This window comes from Ylistrum balloti, unplaced genomic scaffold (genome assembly GCF_031769215.1).
Source record: "Ylistrum balloti isolate Yb309-2 unplaced genomic scaffold, AGI_CSIRO_Ybal_v1 Utg370800, whole genome shotgun sequence".
Lineage (NCBI taxonomy): Eukaryota > Metazoa > Mollusca > Bivalvia > Pectinida > Pectinidae > Ylistrum > Ylistrum balloti.
In genome coordinates, this window is record NW_026782466.1 from 1,432,501 (window position 1) to 1,445,656 (window position 13,156).

Genomic DNA, 13,156 nt, shown 5'->3' on the forward strand with positions numbered 1-13,156 from the left:
GGAAAGTCCTTTCTTGCCAATTCATTCATTCTTATTTCAAAATTTATTGGCTCGGTAAATCAGAAATAACATTTTTTTCGGTGTTACCCCACACATGTATTGAAACGCGAAAATATGAATGAGTTAAAAATAATTGTTTTGTGATAAGACATTTAGTGTTTTCTTCTGTTTCAAGCGAAACAAGTAGACCTACAAAACTGCCCTAATTGTAAGAAAGATCTACATTGTGTGTCTGTAAGTATTTCTAACATATGAAATACAAAGGTTGAACAGTAAGCATTATCGCGGAATGGTATGTTTTGAAAAGATATGCATATAAATTGTATTATTGTATAAAAATTTCTCTTCTGTAAATTATAGAAGAAAGTGTCTGAAATTTCAGCCTTTGTAAACGGCTTGTAAATGGGACTTACACGAGAAAGTGTCTACAACTTCAGCCTTTGTAAACGGCTTGTAAATGGGACTAAAATGTGTACTACAACGTTTCATGGTGTTTTTTTTCTCTCAGAAATAAAAGTACATATTTCGAACAAACGGCCATATAATTTGCAATTTAGAAATAATTCAACTGGACATTTCGTAATGACCTCATTTTAAATTAAAGTTTATTAACACAAAGTTTATTATTTCAGGGCTGTACAAAAGTCAGTAAGGATGATGTCTCTGTCGTGTGTGTCATTATTCGTATTTCTGTGTAGTGTGGTAGGCTACACATCGGCAAATGGCAGTAAGTATCCTAAAAACAAACTATTCTTTAAAGACACGAGTCACGTTAAACAGAGAAAAATATTTTAATAAAGATAAGTTCTTGTCAGATTTGATCATTTGAGATATATTCAAATACTTAGTCTTGATGAAAATGAGATTTTCTTATATACTATTTTTTTAACATGTTATGTACATTGTCACAACTTTTCCGATAATGCAAGTAAACATATTAATAATATTCATATATTAGCTCGCAAGATATATGAGAAAATACTAAATTTCCGTGGCTTATACGAAAATGCCCGATATTAAATTGTGTTTATATTTTTCAGTACGTCTGCTATTCATTAACAACGGCTCCTGCTCTTTGCTACTTAATGAACTCAATCAGTTTGATTCCTACCAGTTGAACTGGGATGGTCGCGCACTTTCCTCCAATTGTAAACTTAGATTTACCGGGAAGAGCTTTATTTCGTCAGAGGCACGTGACAGGTATAAAGTGTGTGTCAAGGCTTTGAGGTATGACGTCACGGATTGCACATTTAGAATGACGTATTGCTCGGGCAAGAATGGCGGCCCGGTCGAGGTAAATAAACATTGTAGTTTATCATTTTCTGCTTTCTGTTAGAGCGAGCGAGCACGCAAAATATCGTTTTCAATGTATTTTGAAGTCTAATAACAAGTTGAGCCGTAACCGTAGTTCGGACAATTGATGATAAATGTTTGAGATAATCCTATTTTAATGTTTAATTGTTTGCTGTATTTTTTTTAATCAGATGGAAATAAATTATCGTTTGGCTATATATATGAAGGTTTACATACTTCGGCTCTTTAGAATAAGGAGGTGAATTTTGGCACCATGTCTCCAAGGCTGTTACTTCATTCCCTTATCTGTTACTTACGATATTCTAACAGCATTTATTTATGACTAGGAACACCTGTGTGGAAATTTGCAACCATCCAGGTTTTGTGCTGGAGAGGGGGACACTTTATCTATTAGCTTGTCCACTACGGCTGCGTCCAATTCCTCATTCCAACTGATGGTGACTGCAGAGAAAACATACACACGTGAGTAGGTTTTAGTCTCAGCTTTGTTTTTTCACTTACCTGCGTCACCTAGAACCCGGATGTGCGTCACTCATGCAAGAAGTATAAACCCTTTTCTTTGCCTGAATTCAATATGATCTTTGGGGAGTGAAATGTGATAATGAAAATTGGAGTTCCTACATTTATTTTAATATATAAACCATGTGGTCCATTTTTATGAAGCTAAAAAATGGAAATTGGTAAAGGATACGTTTGCAAGAATAAGCAAGGTTGTTTTATACAGAATTAGGATGGAATTTAACTGCCTCATATATTTGTACATCACTGTATTGTGTAGTTCCCCAAGTTTAGGGAGTGGTGTTAGTGTTGATGACAAGTTTTCTTGTATATAGATATATAAACGTTTCTTGTACAGACCCGGAGGAGAATATCTACCTGGTGTATAGTGTGGTTTGTGGACTGTCTCTCTTGTGTTTACTGATGTCCTCAATCATAGTCCTAGTAATATGTAAGAAACACAAGCAGACAGAACGTTGTGTGAACCATACTACGACTGATGTGTACAACACCCCTATGCCATCAGGTACTGTGTTCCCCAGCGGGGTGTATAACGAAGGATACGTCAACACAGAACAAGGTAAGTCGTATACAATCTCACCAAGGGTTGTCGTTCTTAGTTACCAAGGTTACATCAACGCAGAACGATGAATGTCGTAAACAATCGCCACAAGAGTTATCGTTCCTAGTTTACACTTCAAAATGTTAAATTTTATTGTTGGTCTACTGTAAACTATATTGCTTTTCATACAATTTCCGCGGACAGTAATGCATAACACTGGCGTCAAGCTATGCGTTAATGTCTTTCTATTTTAAAATGAAATTTATTTTCACTTCTATATGCCGTCATCAATAGATATATATTTCCTTAATACTAAATGTCAGTCACTGATAACACATTGTAATCTTTGGTATACAAATTCCCATTTCGACAGTTCGTGTAATACGAGAGCATGATTTACTTACGGGAGATATGCGTACAAATTCTGTTTTGACAGATTCCTTTTCAAATGGAATAGCCGTGAGACTTCCGGAGTACTCGGAGAAGGAAGACAAAGTGAATCCACCGCCCTATACAGAAGTTAACGACCAGGCAACCAAAACGTAGTGTGTTACGGATGATTCCTTCAGAGTATGCATGAGAATGTGTTATAAAAACTATCACGTAGGGAAAGAAAAACAAACAGAAAAAAACCCAATTATATTAAAAGGGATGAAAAGTGAATGTTAATTAACGACTTTCCCTACAAAAAGAGATGAAGATAACACATAGAAAGTGTCTACAAGACATGAATGACACTGCTGCCGTCCTGTTTATTTGGAAGAGGGCGTGTTGTCACTAGCGACCGACGAATATGGGCAATATCATTTGGGGGGAATATTTTTTATCTCACAGAACAATGATGAAAAAATGCACGTACTCAGTATTTTTATGTTTCCGCCCGTCCACCTTTCCGAGAGTAGGTATACTACGTGAGGACTTTAGCAATACGAAGATCACCTGACAACCTGGCAGTTTTTGTGCTGTCAGTATGTATGTTGTCAGTTTTAATCTGGCCCATAACTATTGCACCTTAAGATTTAGGGCTTTCATATTTTATATGTGTATTCCTTGTAACAAGACCTTTCCGGTGGTACCAAAATGTTTAGTCATGTGGCCTTGACCTTTGACCTATTTTTGAAAAACTTTAACATTGGCCATTACAGTTGCTTCATAAGAGGTAGGGCTCTCATATTTGGCATGTATGTTCCTTGTGACAAGACTTTTCCGTTGGTACCATATTTGTTTAACCATATTATCTTGACCTTTGACTTACATTTGAATAATTCTGCATGCAAGTTGCACATGCCTTACATAGTACAGTTTTTATGTCCCACCTTAGAATTTTGTTGCAACCAGGGGCATAATGTTCAGTTTGTAAATACTGTTAATAATGAGTTAACATATTGTAATGCAATTAATAAAGTTATTTACTATTTTAATTGTCGTCTATTTTGACTTGTTTTGATGCCTCTGTATACACATACTCCAGGGGTTATGATCACTTTCACTCTCTGCACCCAGGAACATGTCATAGCAAAATTGAAGGCACAATTGAAGTAATTTGGTTTCATGAAAAAAACTGACCAATCACAAGCTGAAAGGCTACTTTTGAAGATTACAGAGTAATTACACCCAACTTCAAAGACATTTCAATATACCGTTATGCCACCTCGAAATTCGTTTAATGTACATCAAAGGACCAAACCAGTATTTTTGTCTTGTCCACAAGGTGTCGCACATGAAACTTTCAATTTTACCATGACATGTTTCAGGGGTGCAAAGAGTGAAAGTGATTGTAATCTCTGGAATATCGAAGATGATGCTTTTGACGATAAAATGGTTCAGTCCACTAAAACAGTGTACATAAACATTCATACATGTATTAACTTTACAAGTTGCCAATATTTGACTTGTCCCTAATCCTTAGCAACTGCTAGGAATTGTGAATAGGATTAATTAGGAACTCCAATCAAGTAATTCCACGAATATGAAAAATAACTATTGCGCGTGCAATAAAATTATGAAATTCAATATTTATTTAAAAATAATCAGTATTATTAAGGTTATGTACGTGAATTACTATTAGTAAGACATTGACTTGTGTTGAACTACAATGCTGCTAACTACATAGTTAATATAGTTAAATATCTGAATAACCGCGTATCAGACAAGAAGAAAACAGATAAAGAATGGAAGATCGAGTGGATCGAGTGTCAACTAACGACCCAAGATCATAATAAATTCAGGATTAGATATGAATTATGCCTCTTTTCAGGGTAAAAATCACAGGGTACAACACAAAGTCAACAATTCGCTCAACTTTGCGAAACGCCCACACTTCTTCCCGAACTGAAAAGCATCAAACAAATGCTGTTTTATGAATTTCAACCTTTTTCAAGTTATACACTTAGTATCTAAATATTGTGCGATATTTGATTGTATACCTCATTCTAGTTAATAATACAGTAATTAATACAATTTAAATTTGGCATCGAGACGGCGTTAGCAATGCCTTTGTAAGCAATGATGCTCAGAGATATGATATTTCTATACGAACTGTGGTAAAATGTAGCCCTCCTCAGGGGAAATTGTGGGAACCTAGATTTATGAAGTTCACAATTTAGGTGATACTCTTTAAGGTCCTTCCTTTATACGTGTATAAATTGTAGTTAAGTTGACACCCTCTCCCGAGAAATTGTATGACACCAGGGCCATGAAATTCACAATTTTGTAAAGCAACTGAAGACCATTCCATAAGAGCATATACTTACATCATTTCAGGATAATGAGACGAATTTTTTTCAAATTTTAGCCAATTCGACCTTTATGAACCCCTCAAATCTCGCCTCAAAATGTCTTTACCATTGAAATTTGAATTGAAAATATGTCGTTTAGATATCTTATTTTATTTGACACCTGTGACGTTGAACGTGGTTCAAGGTCACTCATTTGAACAATCTTGGTAGCCCTTCACATCCCAGCATGCTACAGGCCCAATATCAGCACCATAGGCACTCTGGCTTTTCAGAAGAAGTCATTTGAAGTATTCAAGACATTTAATCCCTGTGACATTTAAAGTGGGTCAATGTAATTCATTTGAACAATTTATTAGTCTTTAACCTACCATGCTACAGACCAAATATTAGCATCATGAGCCTTTTGGTTATTAAGAGGCCTTTTAAAGATTTTAAAACATTTGACCCCTTAAACCTTGAAAGTGGGTCGAAATTGTTTATTTGATATATAGTATTTCTTCGTCCAAGCATATGACAGTTCCAATATCAGTACCCCGGGTCCCTTGGTTAATAAGAACTAAAAGATGTTAACTGTTTACGACGGACGATGCAAGACAGTAGACAAAAGGTTATCGGAATGGGTCACTCGAGACTTCTTAATGGATAATACTGGGAATAAAAATAGCCCACTAGTAAGTCGGTAATAAATATAACATCAGCCATATCAACTGTTAAACGAGGACAGTTATTGCCTCATATTATAGATATAACTCACTAACTATATCAACTGTTGTATAGGGACATTGTTTGTCCACAAAAGATGGTAAAGCTAGCCTCAACTATAGCAAACCAGTCATATCAACTGTTATGGAAACGTTTTTGATTTCGAACAACAGCTATAACATAACAATATCTACTGTCATAATTATCGGGGCATTTTTGTTCTGTATACGCAGATATAACACACGGAACAGCTGACAGAGTTCGTGTGTTCATGATATTGCTTAAGTTTGTGTGTCATCTGGTACACGTGGTGGATATTTCTACGAGTATGTTATATCAACATTTACAAAAATGAACTCATGTACTGTCTTGTCCAAGAGTGCAAACATGTATATACATATGTAATACTACAGTTAGGAAAATCCCGAAAATATTCTCATTGGAAACTTAATTGAAACTGACAGGAAAATAAAAACTTACTCATTTTTGTTACAAACTATTCCATCAGTACTGAATCCATTTGTGACAAAGGCTTGCTAATCTTTAAAAAAAAACAAACAAAATATTTGCAAAACTCTATTTTCCTATTCAGTATACTAATTAAGTTATTGTCGATGTTTGACATCGCAGCAAGTGGCTTTAAATTGTCATTCTCACCTCCCAGAGTTAATTCATTTCGTTTCACTCATTTATTTCTATGGTATAGCGATGAAATTAACAGACGATGGGTACCGAGAATACGTTTTGTTGATGTAGCCTCGTTTTCGATAAACATCGTCACATTTCTGAGGAAAGACTATGATCGAGCTATTTTTAGGAAAGAATTCTCCTGTTCAAGTTCGCTGATATTTTAGTAAGTGAGTGGTTACCACCTTTAATAACATCGACTTAAAGATGTAAATAGATGGTATAAAATCTACTCAACATGTCACAATAAAAAATGATAGTTTTGATCAAGTAATATTCATGATCATGTCTTGATGAACTTTCAATTTAGTGCGGAAGAAGACTACAATTTCACCGACATATGTTGTTTACAGTACACATGACGCATGTATAATAAATTATATACGACCAAACCTCTTTTGAGTGGGTGCGACATAACATTGACCCGGATTTGCTATAAATCTACAACATAATGATGATTCGAACGGGTAGTCGACTGGAAATTACATTATGAATCATTCTTAACTGACCTGTGTTGATGCTGGATATACATGTACTAGACACAGCCTCTTACGGGTAAGTGTACTTAATGGTCAATGTAAGGTAATTCTCACTTGTATGGTCACGCAGAGATGTATGATGACCATGTATACTTTACTCTTGTTTACAACTTTTACACAGAATACCTGTCGAGGTAAAAAAATCAAGGACTATTTAACAATGACGCAAGTCAGCTACAAACCTAAAGTGAAAATACCTGTATTATGTATAATCGTTAGACATTCAATATTGTAAAAATCCAAATATACAATTTTTTGAAGATTTTACTTATTTTTGCCGTGTGTAATGCAAATACAGATACGACTTAGATACTTTTTGGAAGCGTTCTAAATATTGAGAAATACATGTAACTTGCCAGGAGTGTTGTTGAAAACGTCGTTTATCATAGACAGGCTATCCACAATTTAAAATCTATGTGAAAATCAAGGCTTTTAAATCTTAATATCACCAAGACGTAAATCTTCTTGCCGTACAATTCTACACATTGTTTGTTTTTAGAAATTTAGGTTTACAACCGGACCAAATCTGCTTTACATTTATATCAAGTTTTATTACATATGTTTATTGACATGAACTGCTATCGATCCTTAAAAATAAACAAGCACTTTATACGTAAAAAGGATGTAAGCTTGTATTGATGTTGACTTTGTGTTGTACCCTGTGATTAATTTATGTAACAAATACCGAACTATCATTACTCAAAATAGCAACTATTAATGTCATCAGATTATTGTACACTGGAAAATAAATCACAATATTTCAAAGTATCACAGATACATTGATAAAAACATTTACACTGGGAAATATATTACAATATTTCACAGTATCACAGATACATTGGTAAAATTATTTACACTGGGAATCAATCACAATATTTTAAAGTATCACAGATACATTGATAAAAACATTTACACTGGGAAATATATTACAATATTTCACAGTATCACAGATACATTGGTAAAAACATTTACACTGGGAATCAATCACAATATTTTACAGTATCACAGATACATTGGTAAAAACATTTACACCGGGAATCAATCACAACATTTTACAGTATCACAGATACATTGGTAAAAACATTTACACTGGGAATCAATCACAACATTTTATAGTATCACAGATACATTGGTAAAAACTTTTACAGTGGGAAAAACATCACAATATTTTACAGTATCACAGATACATTGGTAAAAACATTTACACTGGGAATCAATCACAATATTTTACAGTATCACAGATACATTGGTAAAAACTTTTACACTGGGAAATATATTACAATATTTCAAAGTATCACAGATACATTGGTAAAAACTTTTACAGTGGGAAAAACATCACAATATATTACAGTATCACAGATACATTGGTAAAAACTTTTACAGTGGGAAAAACATCACAATATATTACAGTATCACAGATACATTGGTAAAAACATTTACACTGGGAATCAATCACAACATTTTACAGTATCACAGATACATTGGTAAAAACATTTACACTGGGAATCAATCACAATATTTTACAGTATCACAGATACATTGGTAAAAACATTTACACTGGGAATCAATCACAACATTTTACAGTATCACAGATACATTGGTAAAAACATATACTATCAACATGTAACTGGTTTGTACATATATATTATGGTTTGCATGCCCTCTAGATTGTGTGTGATATGATTCACTAGTAACCAAGCTTGCCAGATTTGGAGGTTACATATATTGATTCAGTTTCAGTGATACTTGCATGTTTTGTAGGGGTTTAGGCACAGTAAATGCTATGAAACTTTTATAAAACACTTCAAATACCACTGAAATAAGACATATGATCGGGAAGTTGATGTCTTGTTTGTCAAGTATGTTTAAGCATCTATGTTGGATGAGCAGACAAAAATTTACTTCCCCTTTCATAAACTTTATTCGTCCTATACACTGTCATTGCACATTATATAAGAAACGTGAACATAACTTTATTTGTTAGAATATCAAAATACTTTAAACTTCACTTTAATCCTTATCATTCAACAGGAGTATTGAATTCTGGGAATAACTACAGTTATCTGTCATATAATCGGGACTACCTACCGAAAAACCCAGACTTTTTATACCAGGCTAATTCATAGTAAATGTCTGTCACATTATATTGTAAGTATACTGTTATCTATCTTTGATTCAGACTTAATTTTTGATGTTTATATCAGCATAGAAAAAGAAAAAAGATTCGTCTGAAGTGATACAACGCCTGTTTGCTTTCTTTCAAACTCAGAAACAAAATTGTATTGAGATATCAGTATATAAGTTTATGTTTTTGGAAAATCAGGCCTTGCACTTGAGTTTGCATTTTAAAAAAAGTATTCTGGTCTGTAAAGCAAATAACAGCACATCATATAAACTTAAGTTTTATGAATAACAAGAACAAAAAAGAGTGTTTAACACGATAAAAAAGTTCAAATCCACTGATCCTCACAAAGGTTGGTAGCATCAATACTGTAATGGTTGTTCACAGGCACGGTCGTGACAGCAATCAATGCTTCTATCTGTGTTGATAGGACATGCACGTATTCAAAAGAAAATCATGACAAACTAGAGAAACATTTAAAGAAAATAAACCTGCTATTTGTTTTGATTTCAGAAACACGTAACACTCACAATGCCGCTGAACTCTATAACAATCATTCTGTTTGGTTACCTAATGCTCCTTGACGTCGTCTCTGGAACTGCCAGTAAGTTAAAAAAAACCCACAAAAATAGGACTATGTGAGCAATCACAACATAAAAAATGTCACGTTCTTAAATAAGAACAAGGTATAAAGCAACGGAACCGACCTGCATCTTTTAAAACCATGTGCTATGAGTTTGTCGATTCCTAAATGTAAGCACCATAGGTTTGGAATGTAGGTAAGTTGCTAACCAAAAATGGAAAATCTACAAAAGGAGAATTGAAATCACGTTTATCATACATCTTGGAGGGAAGCTGCCAATGTCGGTCTCGTAGAAAGAAAAGATCGAAATAAGCGGCCGATGTAGAGGAGTCTGTCCCGTCCTTGATTTCCAATACAGATAGGTATATACGATGGATGGGGTCAAGACATCACATGTTATTTAAAAAGACATCATCAATTTATCTGAAAGTGATATTGAAGGACTATGCAAGGTCTTCGTAAACCTGTTCTATTAAGCTCTTCGATAAATTTAGCATGAAAATTATAAGCTCAAGCAAGTCATTCCTTTTTTTGTTATTACGAAATTATATCTTTATTTGTGAAAAGAAAATAATTTATTTTTGCTACTTTTGCGAAAACATTTCTTCTCCCAGATACACCTAAACAATGCCGCAGTTTCTTTAGTTCACCGAGAAACTATCAAAACCCCGTACCATGTTAATTAGTGAAAAAGTTGAAATAAAATACTGTTCAATTAGATAGTAAGTAAATTCATATATCAAAGTTTTGTTTGTACAATTCTGATTAAAACAGTCTTGCTATATCTTTATTTCAGTTGATGTGATGCATATAGATAAAAAGGCCTGTTCGTTTGATATATACCACTTAAACGAATACGACTTGATGCAGCTGGAATGGGATGGACGCCAGCTGCCATCTTACTGCAAGATGTCCTTCATTGGTAGAAGCCTAACAGAATCTCTGAACTCATACGATGTCTGTGTGGAAGCCTTGACATATGACATAAACAAATGTGATTTCATGTTGACATACTACAGTAACAATAGACAAATGGGGGTAAGATAAATATCATTAAATGAATATCAAACAGAACAAAGTACTCATTTGATGAAAATATTCTAACATGAAGATTTTATGAAATGTGAAATTTCTGAAAAATTGAGAAACCATTTTCTTCCGATATCAACTGTTACTGTTGTTCATTAGTTATCTTACCTTAGATCTTCTTGTTTCGAGCGGTTGAACATTTAACGTTTCCATATACAATTATATATATATAATTTATTGTCATTTAGAGTTATTCCTGCAAAGACGATTTACCTCCTAAAATCTGTGCCGGCGAAGAAAAATATCTCGATATCAGTTTCAGAGCAGAAACTTCCTCAACTTCTTCAGTGACGTTATTGGTTACTGCAACACTGAGGAAAGAAGGTAAACATTATAAAGTAGATCAGCAAACAACTATAATAAACTCAATATAAGCAGCACCAACAGCTTCGTCTTTTAATGAGCTGACGCAGTCAAATAATGTAGCGCGGCGCAATTAATCCTCTGGCTGAAAAAATAATGGAAAAAATGCAAAGGTATTGTTTCTTGTCTTCATTGTTTTCTAGTTAACATGGTAATGGTGTACGTTGCGATATCTATGGGAGTCCTTGTCGGCACAGCAGGTGTGTTTGTAGTGCTATGTCTATTGTGCCGGAGGAGGAATCGACAAAGTAACCAAGGAATGGTTATACAACGAACCACGCCCATCACAGGAACTTCAACCATAATTCCTGCGGTGCCACTGAGCCAGCCATACATACAAACTGGACCAGGTGAAATATATATTAATACTGCATTATGTTTTGGAAAAAAAATGATGAATAAAATAAAAAGTCTGGAAGAAAAAGCAGAACAAGAAATCTGAATATTATGGCCGACTTTTTGTTTATTTTTATTTACTGTTTACATTTTCAATGATTTGGTAACTTGTAGTTCTGTACGTTATGAAAACTACCCCACTTGTCACAAGATGATATTGAAAAATGCTGTACATGGCTCGAAGGAAAGCTTTCAAATTTGAGTTTCGTCTTTTCCAGATTTAAACCCAGCACAACAAGCGCCACTGATGCTTCAACATACCATACCTGTCTCTCCGCCTATGTATTCAGAGTCATTGAGCGATAAAACAACGCTTCCTCAGTCGCAGTTGAAAATCTGAAAAAAGGTTTACCGTCAGACAATATTAGTCGACACCAACGTAATTCAATATGTATTGTAACGTGATTTACATTAACAAAATATTACAGCCCTATCATAAAGTCGGCGATCTCCCCATGATTAGGGCTATAATGCCGTAGAACTCTTGAGTAGTACAGTTAGTATGATTGTAGCTATTTTGACTGCTACAGAAATACGTTTATGTCATTACACTGGATTGGATTGTATTATTGTGGTGAAGTACACGGACCTTTGTCAATTCTGCTGAAGATGGAATGCCTTCTATAATGCTGAGGTAGATCTGCATGTTTCCGTCAATGTCGACCTAGTCTTAATAAATTCTGTATTCGTCTCACCAATATTTACTCAAAATGCAGTTTTATTCATTTCTATAAATATTTTTATATTGTTCCCTAAGATATTGATACTATATAGGGAAACATTCATAACTTCCATCAATTCAAATATAGATGAGGAAAATTATGTAATCTTTACGTTTGAGTGAATTGTTTTATTGGCGAATATAAGGCTGATGAAGTCTTTTGTAAATAGATTGTTCTTGTCCAATTCTTATGTGTTTATCAACTACTTCATGTGATCATAAGGAATCTTCAGTACTACAGAAAAAAAGGATTGGTTCTGATCCAATCTTTCAATATATTTTCATTATTATGATTCTATATATATATAATGTTATAATGTTAAAAGTTACGATGCTCTTCTTGTAATTCTATTTTAAATGCTTATTTTGCCATTCATTTTTTTACTATGTATGTATTTTAAATGTGCCTAGTACCGGTGATGCAATGTTACTTGTAAAGAAAATTCTATTTCAGAATTGTGAAAGGAAACACAAAAAATATTCGTGATATATGTGTGAAGAACGGTTTATAAATAAAATTGTATTTTTCCTACATCATTTTTTTATGTGGAAGGTAGAGTAACGTGACTGTGATCATATGGTTTGAATGATTAATAATTGTGCGAAAGACGTACATGAGAAATAAAAATCGAAAAAAGACAAGCTGAATGAAACCAGCATCCATCGACCAATCCTTGCCCCGTTATTTACCCGAAAGTTATTTCTGTATTAATTAAAAGATATTTGATAAGATATTACACACATACAAATGTTTAATTGGCACTTGCATAATTTAAAAACCTCCATACGATGTTAGGATACTATTGATAAATACAGGTAAATTTTGCGTTAAGTAATCATGA

General features: G+C 33.9%; 2 protein-coding genes across 4 annotated transcripts; both read left to right on the top strand.

Moving 5' to 3' along the window:
- The first annotated feature begins 657 nt into the window (after positions 1-657).
- LOC132558594 (uncharacterized) lies at positions 658-2,920 on the top strand. The gene is made up of 5 exons (XM_060223182.1): positions 658-727; positions 1,041-1,294; positions 1,641-1,776; positions 2,171-2,392; positions 2,811-2,920. The coding sequence occupies exons 1-5, from the start codon at positions 658-660 to the stop codon at positions 2,918-2,920; spliced, it is 792 nt and encodes a 263-aa protein (XP_060079165.1).
- A 4,011-nt stretch (positions 2,921-6,931) lies between these two features.
- LOC132558626 (uncharacterized) lies at positions 6,932-12,846 on the top strand. 3 transcript variants are annotated; one of them, XM_060223222.1, is made up of 6 exons: positions 6,932-7,056; positions 9,676-9,766; positions 10,542-10,783; positions 11,023-11,158; positions 11,341-11,547; positions 11,812-12,846. In XM_060223222.1, exons 2-6 carry the CDS (start codon positions 9,694-9,696, stop codon positions 11,931-11,933), a joined length of 780 nt encoding a protein of 259 aa, XP_060079205.1. In that variant the 5' UTR covers positions 6,932-7,056; positions 9,676-9,693; the 3' UTR covers positions 11,934-12,846. The 3 variants fall into 3 exon arrangements, with proteins under 3 accessions (XP_060079205.1, XP_060079207.1, XP_060079206.1); XM_060223224.1 differs by having other exon boundaries at positions 11,824-12,846; XM_060223223.1 differs by lacking the exon at positions 6,932-7,056 and adding an exon at positions 9,117-9,188.
- The last annotated feature ends 310 nt before the right edge of the window (positions 12,847-13,156 follow it).

Bases quoted from the DNA above. Each gene is read 5' to 3' on its own strand.
- LOC132558594 (XM_060223182.1), top strand. From the start codon at position 658: ATGTCTCTGTCGTGTGTGTCATTATTCGTATTTCTGTGTAGTGTGGTA. The intron at 1,295-1,640 runs GTAAATAAACAT...ATTTATGACTAG, and splicing joins AGAATGGCGGCCCGGTCGAG to GAACACCTGTGTGGAAATTT. The intron at 1,777-2,170 runs GTGAGTAGGTTT...TTTCTTGTACAG, and splicing joins TGCAGAGAAAACATACACAC to ACCCGGAGGAGAATATCTAC.
- LOC132558626 (XM_060223222.1), top strand. From the start codon at position 9,694: ATGCCGCTGAACTCTATAACAATCATTCTGTTTGGTTACCTAATGCTC. The intron at 10,784-11,022 runs GTAAGATAAATA...ATTGTCATTTAG, and splicing joins GTAACAATAGACAAATGGGG to AGTTATTCCTGCAAAGACGA. The intron at 11,548-11,811 runs GTGAAATATATA...CGTCTTTTCCAG, and splicing joins ATACATACAAACTGGACCAG to ATTTAAACCCAGCACAACAA.